This window comes from Podarcis vaucheri, assembly GCF_965113315.1.
Source record: "Podarcis vaucheri genome assembly, chromosome: 10".
Taxonomy (NCBI): Eukaryota; Metazoa; Chordata; class Lepidosauria; order Squamata; family Lacertidae; genus Podarcis; species Podarcis vaucheri.
In genome coordinates this window covers 65707950-65719500 of record NC_138748.1, presented here as the reverse complement: position 1 = coordinate 65719500, position 11551 = coordinate 65707950, and the positions used below count along the sequence as shown (strand labels likewise).

General features: G+C 43.2%; 1 protein-coding gene across 3 annotated transcripts; it reads left to right on the top strand.

Moving 5' to 3' along the window:
* Positions 1–574: 574 nt before the first annotated feature.
* Positions 575–11130, top strand: ATP5F1C (ATP synthase F1 subunit gamma; the record flags this gene model as incomplete). Of its 3 annotated transcripts, XM_082239230.1 has the most annotated exons (10): positions 575–768; positions 2443–2477; positions 2797–2928; positions 5217–5421; positions 6517–6660; positions 6932–6996; positions 7503–7658; positions 8848–8944; positions 9789–9833; positions 10983–11130. In XM_082239230.1, the coding sequence occupies exons 1-9, from the start codon at positions 587–589 to the stop codon at positions 9793–9795; spliced, it is 1023 nt and encodes a 340-aa protein (XP_082095356.1). In that variant the 5' UTR covers positions 575–586. The 3 variants fall into 3 exon arrangements, with proteins under 3 accessions (XP_082095356.1, XP_082095358.1, XP_082095357.1); XM_082239231.1 differs by lacking the exon at positions 9789–9833 and having other exon boundaries at positions 581–768; XM_082239232.1 differs by lacking the exons at positions 9789–9833; positions 10983–11130 and having other exon boundaries at positions 576–768; positions 8848–8948.
* Positions 11131–11551: the final 421 nt, after the last annotated feature.

The following is an 11551-nucleotide window of genomic DNA, read 5'->3' as shown; positions in this document are numbered from 1 at the left end:
TGGATGTCTATATAGATATATCTAACAAATGTTTTTAGTCTATATATATATATATAGACATATATATATATATGTCTCATAGCTGTCAACGTTTCCCTTTTTTTAAGGGAAATTCCCTTATTCCGAATAGGATTCCTCGCAAGAAAAGGGAAAGGTTGACAGCTACGATATATTATATGACTAAAAATATTTGATAGATATATCAAATGCGCATCTCTCTACCTATAGATCTAGTGTATTTAATCTATAATGTATTTATACACAAACACGTACGTACAATGTATTCAGATACTGAAATTTATTTATTTATTTATGGACCATCTCTATGGGATCACGTGGGAGAAGGGCCGCTCTCGCCCCTCATCTCTATGGTCCACCCCTGCGCGGCATAAGAGGTTTAAACCGTAGAGTCCGGAAGAGGTAAAACCCGACCGGTTTGCCCTTGTGGCGGACCATAGAGACGAACGTAGAGCGAGGCTCCAAATTCCGGCGCCCTTTCACCCGGAAGCTGTCTTTTCCCCTCGCCCGCCGTGTCCTTCTCCTCCTTACCATTCGCCCCGCGCCCGAGGTGGAGCTCTTGCGGCGCATGCGCGGTGGTGGCTCTCTGACCTTCAAGCCGCCGGGTCCGGGCGGGCAGCGCGCGAGGGAAGGAAGGAGAAGAAGGGAGGCCGCAGGCGGGGACGGAAGGAGACGAGGAAAGGCCGCTGCCGTCATGCTGTCCCGGGGAGCCGCCTTCGCCGCCGCCGCAGCCCTCTCGCAGCCGCAATGGTAGGTGAAGGCCCTTCTGCTCCGAGGGGGTAATGAGAGAAGGCACTCTGCACATGCTCAGAGGTCCCACGAGCCACGGTTGAAACCTGACCTGCTGCTGCTGCTATTATTATTATTATTAGGCAGCAGATATGTCCCATTCAACCTCCAATATCTTCCCTCTCAAGGTTATAATTTTCTACATTTCAGGCTGCTAGTTGCATTTTCCCGTCAGAATGCAGAAAAAGAAAAAAGCAGGTGGTCTGTGAAGCTTCACCTGCATCCTCTTCTCTTCTTTTCTTTTCCTCTCCTCTCCACATCCTGGGAAGGGGCAGCGTTTTGAATTATCTTTCAATTGCTCCCCTCCCCCAGGCATTTTGCTGTTGCATTGCAATGCTTAATCTGCATTATTTCAGCCGCTTAACCTGCATTATTTCCACCGCCAGTCTAAGGAGTGTGGTGGGATTTGCGGGGCAAGGGTGGCGCACCCGTAAATCTGCGCCAAATATCTCTTTTCCCTTTGCCCTCCTCCTGTCAAGGTTTCTGCCCAATCGTTTTGGCATGGGTTGTCCACTTGTCCCAGCTTGTTTTTCAGCCTCTTTGCTTTACTGTTTGTGGGTTTCCGTAGCTTTCTACCTATAGCAAGTGGGCCCTGCAACAAAATGTTGCAGTGTGCAGTATTCCTAGTTCAGCGTTTCAGCTGTCCCACTCCCGTAACAGCAAAGCACCAGTGCTTTGTGACTACTGAACATCAGGCTGCCTTTGGGGGATTCGGGCCCCCCCCCATTTATATATTTTTGTACATCTGCCAACTTTGGGGCTCACTCATGCCTGCTGGTATCTGCCTCTTATGCATAGATGAGGCTGTTTTGGTTGCAGAGAATGAATTCGCTGTTGGCATATATATGAATATGATAAATATATACAGGCAACTCTCAGCTTACGCTGGGGTTAACATTCCAGGGATAGCAGCTAAAACCAAAATCACGTATAGTCAAAAAAACATTTGGTTCAGTGGCAGGTGGGATTGCCAAAGTCTTTCTCCCCAGATGCCTGCTGGCTTTATTATTATTATTATTATTATTGCCAAGTACCACCTGTGATTTTTATTTTTATTTATTTTTTGGTACCTACAGCAGTTCTTTAGGCCTTCAGATGTGCCTCTGAACCTAGAAAAACTGTGAATCACCGTTCTACCAGCGGGAAATAACATTTAAAGAAACGAAGTATAATGGGAATTGGGGTTGCTCGTGCGTAAAGGATGCTGAAGCTCTAGGCAACGTTGCCTGGCTAAACCTTTCCCTGGCTGGACAGCCCTTTCTCCATGGCTGTGTCAGTCACTGGCAGAATCCGTCAGTGGGCATTTCCTGAACTTCTTCCAACATAAAAATTCCTTGACGCCCAGTCTCCGCCTAGCCTCCCTGCGCGGAAGTTTTCTGCGCAGAGTAGGCGTAGCCAGCGGAGGTCCTGGACTCTCCCCGCTGGTCTCTGTGGAAGAGTCTTGGAGCCCTCTCTCCGACGTCCTTCCCTGATCCCCTTCCTCCCCGGTGTCACGCTGATTACCTTCCCCAAAGGGAGTGTTCTCTCTCCCTCTACTGGTCCCTTCTCCTGCATGGTCGGGGAGCCTTACCTCCACTCTTGGCTCCGATGGCAGTTCCCTGACACGAAGTATCTGTTTTGTGTTTGTTTTTTCAGGGTCCAAGTCAGGAATATGGCAACTTTGAAAGATAGTAAGTATTCTGTTCTAGATGCATACCCTGAAATGTCAAAAACGACTGCAGAGAAGGTAAACCTGTGATCTTCTAGATGCTGTTCATCTCCTCCTCCTGTCAGCACAGACAATGGTCAGCGGTGATGAGAACTGTAGTCAAACATCTGGTTATTCATCCCTGCACTGGTAGATTTGGCTGCATAACACCAATGCTCTACAGATGGGTTGATTTTGACTTGTTACAGAGACCAGTGCTCAATTAGATCCTTTTCTAATGCTTCTTTTTCTCAGTGTCTCTTTGAAATCCTCCCTTTCTTCATTCACTCTCATCTGTGCAGTTACCCGGCGTTTAAAGTCCATCAAGAACATCCAGAAAATTACCAAGTCCATGAAGATGGTTGCCGCAGCAAAGTATTCCAGGGCAGAGAGAGAGTTAAAGCCTGCCAGAGTTTATGGAGTCGGGGCATTGGGTAAGCAAAGTTGCCTTTCTTGTGGCTGATCTTCAGGAATAGCCTTTAAATCATTGGGGGGGGGATTTGGGGGGGGGAGGTGTGAGATTTTGATCAGCTCCTGCCCATCTGGAGCTGATACAGGCTCGTCTTATCTTGAGCCCAAGCAGAGCGTAGTCACGCAACGAAAGGATAAGCAGGTGATGTGCTACATGATGAAGTTTATTTACAAGCTATGCTGAGAGCATACAGACATACATCTTGCCTCTGTGAGAGCAGAGAAGCAACTCCCTCTCTAACAAAGAAACAACAGAACACTGAAAAACAGGAAACCAGTGTACGTCACATCCAGTCTCCCATTCCCATGGGAATCCAACAATAACTCTGACTGTGGAATGTAAACATTGTCTTGTGACTAGCATTTGCTGCACTGAAGAAAGCAGAAACCAACAGGAGGGATATTTTTCTGACCTATAACTTTCTGATGAACTACTTCTAAGTAGACTTGCAAATTATCTTTAAAATTTGCATTAGCTATGGGCCATTGGAAACGATGATACGTTAAGTTAGCTCAAAAGTTTGATGTTTCTCTAGATTTATAAAGCCCTGGTCCTTTAAAGCAGAGATAAAGAGCCTGTGGTCCTCCAGATGTTAAATTCCTTCCAGCCATAACGAGCATGACCAGTGAACAACATCTGGAGAGCCAAAGGTTCCCTACCTCCTTTCTTGTTTACTTTTATATATTGCTTCACACATTGAGAGATGCCCTAAAGTGATTTACAATTGTTGTTTAGTCGTTTAGTCGTGTCCGACTCTTCGTGACCTCATGGACCAGAGCACGCCAGGCACTCCTGTCTTCCACTGCCTCCCACAGTTTGGTCAGACTCATGTTTGGAGCTTCGAGAACAATAATTTACAATAATAAAATACAAAACTCATAAAGAATTCAAAAAAATGATACAAATATAAAATACAGTACCAAGTTTTGTTTTAAAGAAAGTAATCCAAAACAACATTAAATATTGTTCTAAATAAATTCAAACTGCCAAGCCAAATTCTACACCAAAATAGACTGAAATCAGCAGCCTCCATTAATGTATGGGAATCAAGCATATTTTTATATATTGGATTGTTCCCAACAAAGTCGTCCCATTAGTGCAAATATGTTTGGGAACCCCCAGAACCAGGGAGCGGGGGATGACATGGCAGGAGGGGAAATGAATTTGAAGTTATGTTGTGCAAGCGTCACCAAAGAACTTTGTTGGATACAAGCCATTGTAATTTTACATTGTTTAAAGTATTTCTGCTACAAGGGGGTTGATAAGAAACTATTCAAGATATTGAACCACCTACCCCATCACTATTGGAAAAACCTCTGAGCCCCCTTTGGTTTTAAACACTTTGCTAGGTATTGCTCACACACTCAAGAGCCTATCTATATGGTCATGACTAGAAACTTGAGAGTGGCTTTTGTTGCTAAGATGAAAATTTCAGAACATTGTATTCTGTCATTGACATATTTTGTGCTTGTGCGGAAAATACCTCGCACTCTTTTTGTCCTTGATTGCATATAGTGTCTCACCTGCTGTTACTAGGGGTGCAACAGTCCCTTCATGCTGATGGAATTATTATTATTATTATTATTATTATTATTTATTTATTTATACCCTGCTCATCTGGCTGGGTTTCCCCAGCCACTCTGGGCGGCTTCCAACAAAATATTAAAATACAATAGTCAATAGTCTATTAAACATTAAAAGCTTCCCTAAACAGGACTGCCTTCAGATGTCTTCTAAAAGTCTGGTAGTTGTTTTTCTCTTTGACATCTGGTGGGAGGGCGTTCCACAGGGCGGGTGCCACTACCGAGAAGGCCCTCTGCCTGGTTCCCTGTCACAGCATGTAGGCTGTGACTTAATCATAAATGGTGTGTGCTACAGTTTTGCTAACTCAAACATTGGGTCGTCAACAAGCTTTCAAAATGCAGAAAAGTAAATCATACTGAAGAAGCTCATAGTTTCTGTTGCATGATCTTGATCCGTCTGTTGGAATTTGATTAAGTAACAGAGGTGGTGGGGCATTATTTCTTGTAGAAGTGGTTCTTATTGGAAGTACTGTAGTTCATAGAATCTTAGAGCTGGAAGGGACCCAAGGGTCATCTAGTCCAACCCCCCGCAATGCAGGTACCTCAGCTAAAGCATCCATGACAGATGGCGGGAAGGAAGTTCTACCACGTATCTTTTGATGCCGCTGTATTTTGATGGCTGCTAATGATGCCTGCTGTTGGCTGTGCCCCCTCTTCTCTTTACTAGCTCTTTATGAAAAAGCGGAAATCAAGGCCCCTGAGGACAAGAAGAAGTATCTTCTCATAGGGGTGTCTTCCGATCGTGGCCTCTGTGGTGCTATCCACACTTCTGTGGCTAAAAATATCAAGAGCCAAGTCACCGCCCTCACAGATGCGGGTAAAGAGGTCATGTTAGTCGGAATCGGTGACAAGCTGAGAGGCATACTTCAGAGGTAATGGGGAACAGCAGCTCTTTCCTTGAATTTGAACCTTGCTTTCCACTGGTAAAAGGTAAAGGGACCCCTGTCCATTAGGTCCAGTCATGACCGAGTCTGGGGTTGCGGCGCTCATCTCGCTTTATTGGCCGAGGGAGCCGGCATACAGCTTCTGGGTCATGTGGCCAGCATGACTAAGCCGCTTCTGGCGAACCAGAGCAGTGCACGGAAACGCCGTTTACCTTCCCGCCAGTGTGGTACCTATTTATCTACTTGCAGTGGCGTGCTTTCGAACTGCTAGGTTGGCAGGAGCAGGGACCGAGCAACAGGAGCTCACCCCGTCGCAGGGATTTGAACTGCCGACCTTCTGATCAGCAAGTCCTAGGTCCTGTGGTTTAACCCACAGTGCCACCCGCGTCCTTTTCCACTGGTAGTTTTGCATTAATCCCAAAGGCTGCAATGAGCTTCCTTCTGAGAACGCTGTCTTAGGAGCAACTGAATATGCTCAGAATTGTTATGTAAGGCAGTGATACTTACCCGAAGACTGCTGAGGGCGAGCTGATGTGTAGATGCATCCGACAGGACCATGGGATCACTGCACCTATGCTTGAGGGCTAAGGCTTAATTGCTCAGAAGCTGGAAGGTTGAGGCAGGTTTAAGCCCCAGAATGTAGTGGATGGTGAAAAGGATGGAGGTGCTCAGTTGACTGGAATACAAAGAAAGAAGAGGAGGGGTACTGGGGGGGGGGAGACCTTGGTGGTGGTGCCAACACGGGGGGTTGCCCAGTCGGTGCCAACTTGCGACAGGACCTTTTCAGTGGTGGGTCCCCAGTTGCAGAATGCTGTCCCTAGTGGGGAGCATTTGTCTCCATCATCATCATTAACTTTCATTAGGTATTCGTAAACATTCCTGTCTATGCCATCATTTCAGTAAGGGAGAATCACACTAGCAATGGGTGCCGCCCTCATTAGCCGCTGCATTTATGGGCCAAGGGAAGTTTCTGGGCGCTTCTCAAAACCAGCCCCGTATAGAACTCGTAGCAGTTGGATAATAACTCAAGCGTGTTTCGCTGTGGCCGGGTCTACTTTACACGCGGGCTTGCTTTTGTTTTAGGACACACAGCAAGAACTTCTTGTTGAACTTCAAGGAAGTGGGGAGGAAGCCTCCCACCTTTGGAGATGCGTCAATCATTGCCTTGGAACTGCTGAATTCTGGATACGAATTTGATGAAGGAGCAGTCATCTATAATCGGTTCAGGTAAGAGAAAGCATGAATTCCATCATTTTCAAGGGGAATAGAAGATTTGGGCAGAGAGAGGTCAGTAGAGTTGAATATAGTTTAGCGTTTTAATGTGGGTTTCTGCTTGGTGTCTGAATGTGGGTTTCTGTTTGGTGGCTCCAAGCGCCACCAGGATAATAGAGGAAATTCTGCATGCTGCTTAAGTGTATCTGGATTTTAACATTTGGCAGGCAGATCTTCTCAAGCCATGTCACTAAAACTGTTCAGCAGAGCTTTCTTTTTCTTTTAGGTCCGTCATCTCCTACAAGACAGATGAGAAACCCATCTATTCTCTTGAGACTGTTTCTGGTGCTGGTAAGTAGACTTTGGCTAGTAAATAACTGTATTTTTAGGGGCATTCCCCCCTTGTGTGCAATTGCTTCTTATGCTGATTAAAGTTTGTGTTTCCATAAGTGCTTAATTGCAAAAGGCCAAACCATTGCCCTGTGGCACACACTGTGTGGGTAGGAAGCAAAGAATTTTGGTCTAAAATTATCGATGCTGTATATAGACACATTGTCGTTGCTATTATTATTATTACTATTGTATTCTTTGCCTCTTATTTTGCTTTTTAAAAGGCAAGATTAGAGCTAACAGTGTGCAAGTGCCAGTTGAATTTTGTAAAATAGAAATTGCTTATAGCTGGAAAGCTAAGGATTTCCTGTGTGTTTTTCTTTTTTTTTTTTTTAAAAAAAAAAGAAAGCTCATTGCTAATCTGCAGTGGTTTTGAAATTCCATCATATATGTGTTTGGCTTGCTATTACTGTATCTGATAAATGTTAACTAACAAGCCACCTATATTATTGTTCTTCGTTTTTCAGAAAGCCTTAGTATCTATGATGATATTGATGCAGATGTCCTGCGAAACTATCAGGAATTTACATTGGCAAACATCATCTACTACTCATTAAAGGAGTCTACTACTAGTGAGCAAAGTGCAAGGATGACTGCTATGGACAATGCCAGCAAGAATGCTTGTAAGGAACTCTCCATGCAGTTTACAGTGATAAGTTAGCAGCAAAAGCAGAAACTACCAAAATTTAGATAAGAGGCCCAGTGGAGAGCAGGCAAGATTCTGTTTTGTGGGGATGTTTAGGGAGGCAGGAGAGGATATATTATTTAATGATAGCCTTCCGAACTTGCGCTAGCAAGTTCCATATCCTAGCACAGTTCCAAACATCCCCCTTTTAAAATTACACAGCGGTTAGCTTGTTGCTGGCTCGTCTGGGCCTCACTACTCAAGATTCCTGGTAAGATCCCTTCTGATCCCTCTTAAAAAGAATAGACACGAGAATCTGATTAAACTGAATATAAAAGTAGTGTAACAGATTCATTCAGGTTCACAGATAGATCCCTGAAGGCAGACTTAGGTTACACAAGTATATAACTATATAAACTGCCCCATAAGGGAACTGGTTCCAAGTGACTGCAACTGAGCAGTCACTTTACCTAACATACAGAACCACAAAATGGAGAAAAAGAAGAACAAAACAACACAGAGGAACGTCTGCTCCTCTGCCCAGAATAGGCTTCATCCAATTCAAGTCAAATGCAATTCAAGTCTGTCCCAGCTCAGGAGGAAACAGGAAGTTTTCTCCTGAGTGGTACAAAACATCCCCCAACATGTCCACTGTAGGAATGTTGTACTTGACTGCTATAAGTTTCACATCCCACATGTTTACATACCAGCTAGAATAGCTGTCTTTTAGTTATTTGCTTTACAAAAAGACCTTGGCTTTGTTCAGTCCTAGGCACACCTACTTGGGAGTAAGCACCATTGAAGTTAATAGGGCGTGATTCTGAGCATTGTAGATAGGATTGCACTGCACTTGCCTGAAGACAGTATTGCTAGAGTTCATTATAATGGAAAGCTATAACAGAAATTGTTATGGATAGAAAAGACAGTATAGAAATTAGCCCTTGGCCCAGAAAGTAGCTGGTAGAATCCTTGATGCTGTACCCTTTCATATTCAGCGATTTGCAATATTTACAAAATTTCAAGTTTAAAGTAATTTAAGTCCTTGGTTCTGAGCAAGCAAGAAAGTAGATTATATAACGTACTCAAAACACTTCTTTACTTAAAACCAGTGGGCAAAGTAAAATGGTTGAGTAGCTTAAGATTTATTGATACTTTTGTCATTGACCTTCTCCCGTCTCCCTTTCTAGCTGAGATGATTGACAAGCTGACTCTGACATTCAACCGCACCCGCCAGGCTGTCATCACCAAGGAGCTTATTGAGATCATCTCTGGTGCTGCTGCTCTGTAAGTATTGGCATACGAGTTTCCAACCTTTAGGTCTTCTGTTCTGTGCGGTTGAATGGGGCAGCGAATTTTCCATTTATGCTTAAAAAAAATCAGTGATCAATGCATGGCACAGTTTGACACCACCCCCTCCCTGTTAATTCCAAACATACAGCAGTGGTTGTTGGCTAATACTGGAGTTTTCTTGCAGGATATTTCTCTGTGTCCTGCACCTGAGTTGATGCACATGTATTTTTTGGAAGGGTGCTTATTAAGGCTGCACACTAGCCACATTGCGTCCAAGTTCCCATTGTTGGGTCCTGGGTGGGTGAGGAAGAATGGAGAGGAACCCTGCTTGCCTTTGGCAAGACAACAGACAATAACAGAATGCAACAGCCTTCAGTAGTCTTTGCTCCCCAGCAACTTACATTCAATGGCACGCTGCCTTTGAACACAGCAACTCCATGTAACCATTATGGTTAATAATCATTAGTTTAGATGGCTGTCAGTGGCCGTCTCCATCTCTCGTGGCAGTGAATTCCCTATGTTGGCTCTATGCTGACTTAAACTTTTTCCCCCTGAAAAGTTCAGTCTGCAGCTTTCCTTTGGATCAAACTCTCTCCACAGAATGCAGAAGTGCATCCTCAGCATGCCTTGAAATCATGCAATTAAGCTGGAGAAAAATGGCATTTTGTATAATGGAAAGCAATTGTGACTTTAATCCATGTGTTAATCAGTATATCTCTTTAGTTGATCTGACTTCCAACAGTGTTTCTGCTATGCATTGCATGTTTTGCCTTAATTTACATTGCTAATTGCTTCACTGCATGTTTTTTTTTTTTTTTTTTTACCATTCCACAACCAGGAACTAAGGGGTAATCAGAAAGTGAGGGTCGTTCAAAGTCAACAGGTAAAGTGGTGCTGGAAAATAGATGTAAAGGGTGGTGAAATAAATAAAAAATAGAATGTAGTTAAAGTACTTAGGATGCTTGTTCTAGAAGTGCTTGTTTATGAATGTCTGGTATTGCATGAATATTTGCATCCTGCAGAATTTTGCTTAAAATCAATCCACGCATTTGGCAGAAATGAAATCAAAGTGCAATGTTTTTCTAGACAACGCTAGAGAGATATGGTGGAAGGGTGTTGTAGAGACATGCTTGATACTATCTTTAAATGCGTAGCTTCAAATGTTCTGGAAATACTACACTGCAGTTGTACTTAAAATTCCACAGCAAGATGTTCAGTTGTCTCATCCTTGAGGTGGGATTATCAGTGGAGTTCAAGAAATTACGGAGTTGCAAATAATCGAAAGGCAGTTTCTTTCTTAAAGATAGTCCTGCCTCATCTCTTCCCTACTCATGAAGCCTGTCCTAAAGTGTCTGCAAAGTGGGAGTTTAGAAAGTGTTTTGAGGAAACAGGCAGCAAAGTTTCTTGAGCTTAGGTCATGGCACTTACGATGACCACGTTGTACAAAGGCAAAGGATTTCCTTCAGATCAGGCTGGTCTTTGAAGTATAGGCATATCTGCTGGTATATTTCCACAGTTACTTTTTGTGAGTTACCTTTTGCAAAGGACTGTCACCCGATTCAAGAAACAGAAATCAATTAACCACAAGCATTGATCTCTAAAATCTGTACACATTTTCATATGACAATAGCTTTGACAAAAACAACAACACATACTTTATGTCTCATCTGAGATGATGTCTTCCAAAAAAAATTAGTTGCATAAACATTTCTATTAGAAATACCTTTATCGTACTGTACAATGCCTTTTATACAGTTTAAAAGTTTCAATAGACTGAGATCAGTTTGATGTAAAGACTGCTTCCCTAGTTTAAATTACTTAATAGGTCCATTGCATTCTATGGAATGTTTTACAGTGCTATCATGGTCTGTTTAGAATTTTAAAAATGAAACTTTTAAGAAAGGACTAACACAGCAAGGGGAAAATGAGAAACCATTCAGGTTCTGCAGCAATTTAGCAATTAGTAAACAAAGCTGCCGATCCCGTCAGAGTGACATTCAAACTTCCCTTAATGCAATGTTTTTCTCTGTAGGTAAAGAAGAAAAGCTGTTCTGGCAAGCAGTTTATCCCGCTTCCTTTCTAGAGAGACGAAATTATTGGTCTGTCATTCTGTGAAGGATTTTCAGGCAAAGAATCCCAACTGTTTGTAAATCATATTATAATAAAGTCCTACATGAAAAGAGCTGGCATGGTTCTTTGGGTATGTGGAACTAGGGGTGGCTGGACTGCAATACAAGTAAACAACAGTGTCTTATGCGCTCAGCCAGCATGTCAATCTCATTAAAAACATTCTTCAGACACCGAGAGAGAGAGAGAGAGAGACAGAAAGGGTGTGTGTGCAAAAGCCTCTTTGATGTAAATGAGAGCTATGCACAGTTATGGTAACATCCAAAATCTCTCCGTTGTAAGTTTGAAAAAAACTTAGTGAAATATTTTGGTGTTAAGGTATTACAGCTTCAGTCCTAAATTTGGTAACCTGAGTCTGCCCACCTGTCACCTGACGTCGCAATGAAGGTGGATTGCTTTTTTTGGTGAGGCTGGAGCATAAATCTTCTACAGACGAACATTTTTGAAGCCGACAATTCAGAGGAAGAATCGGGA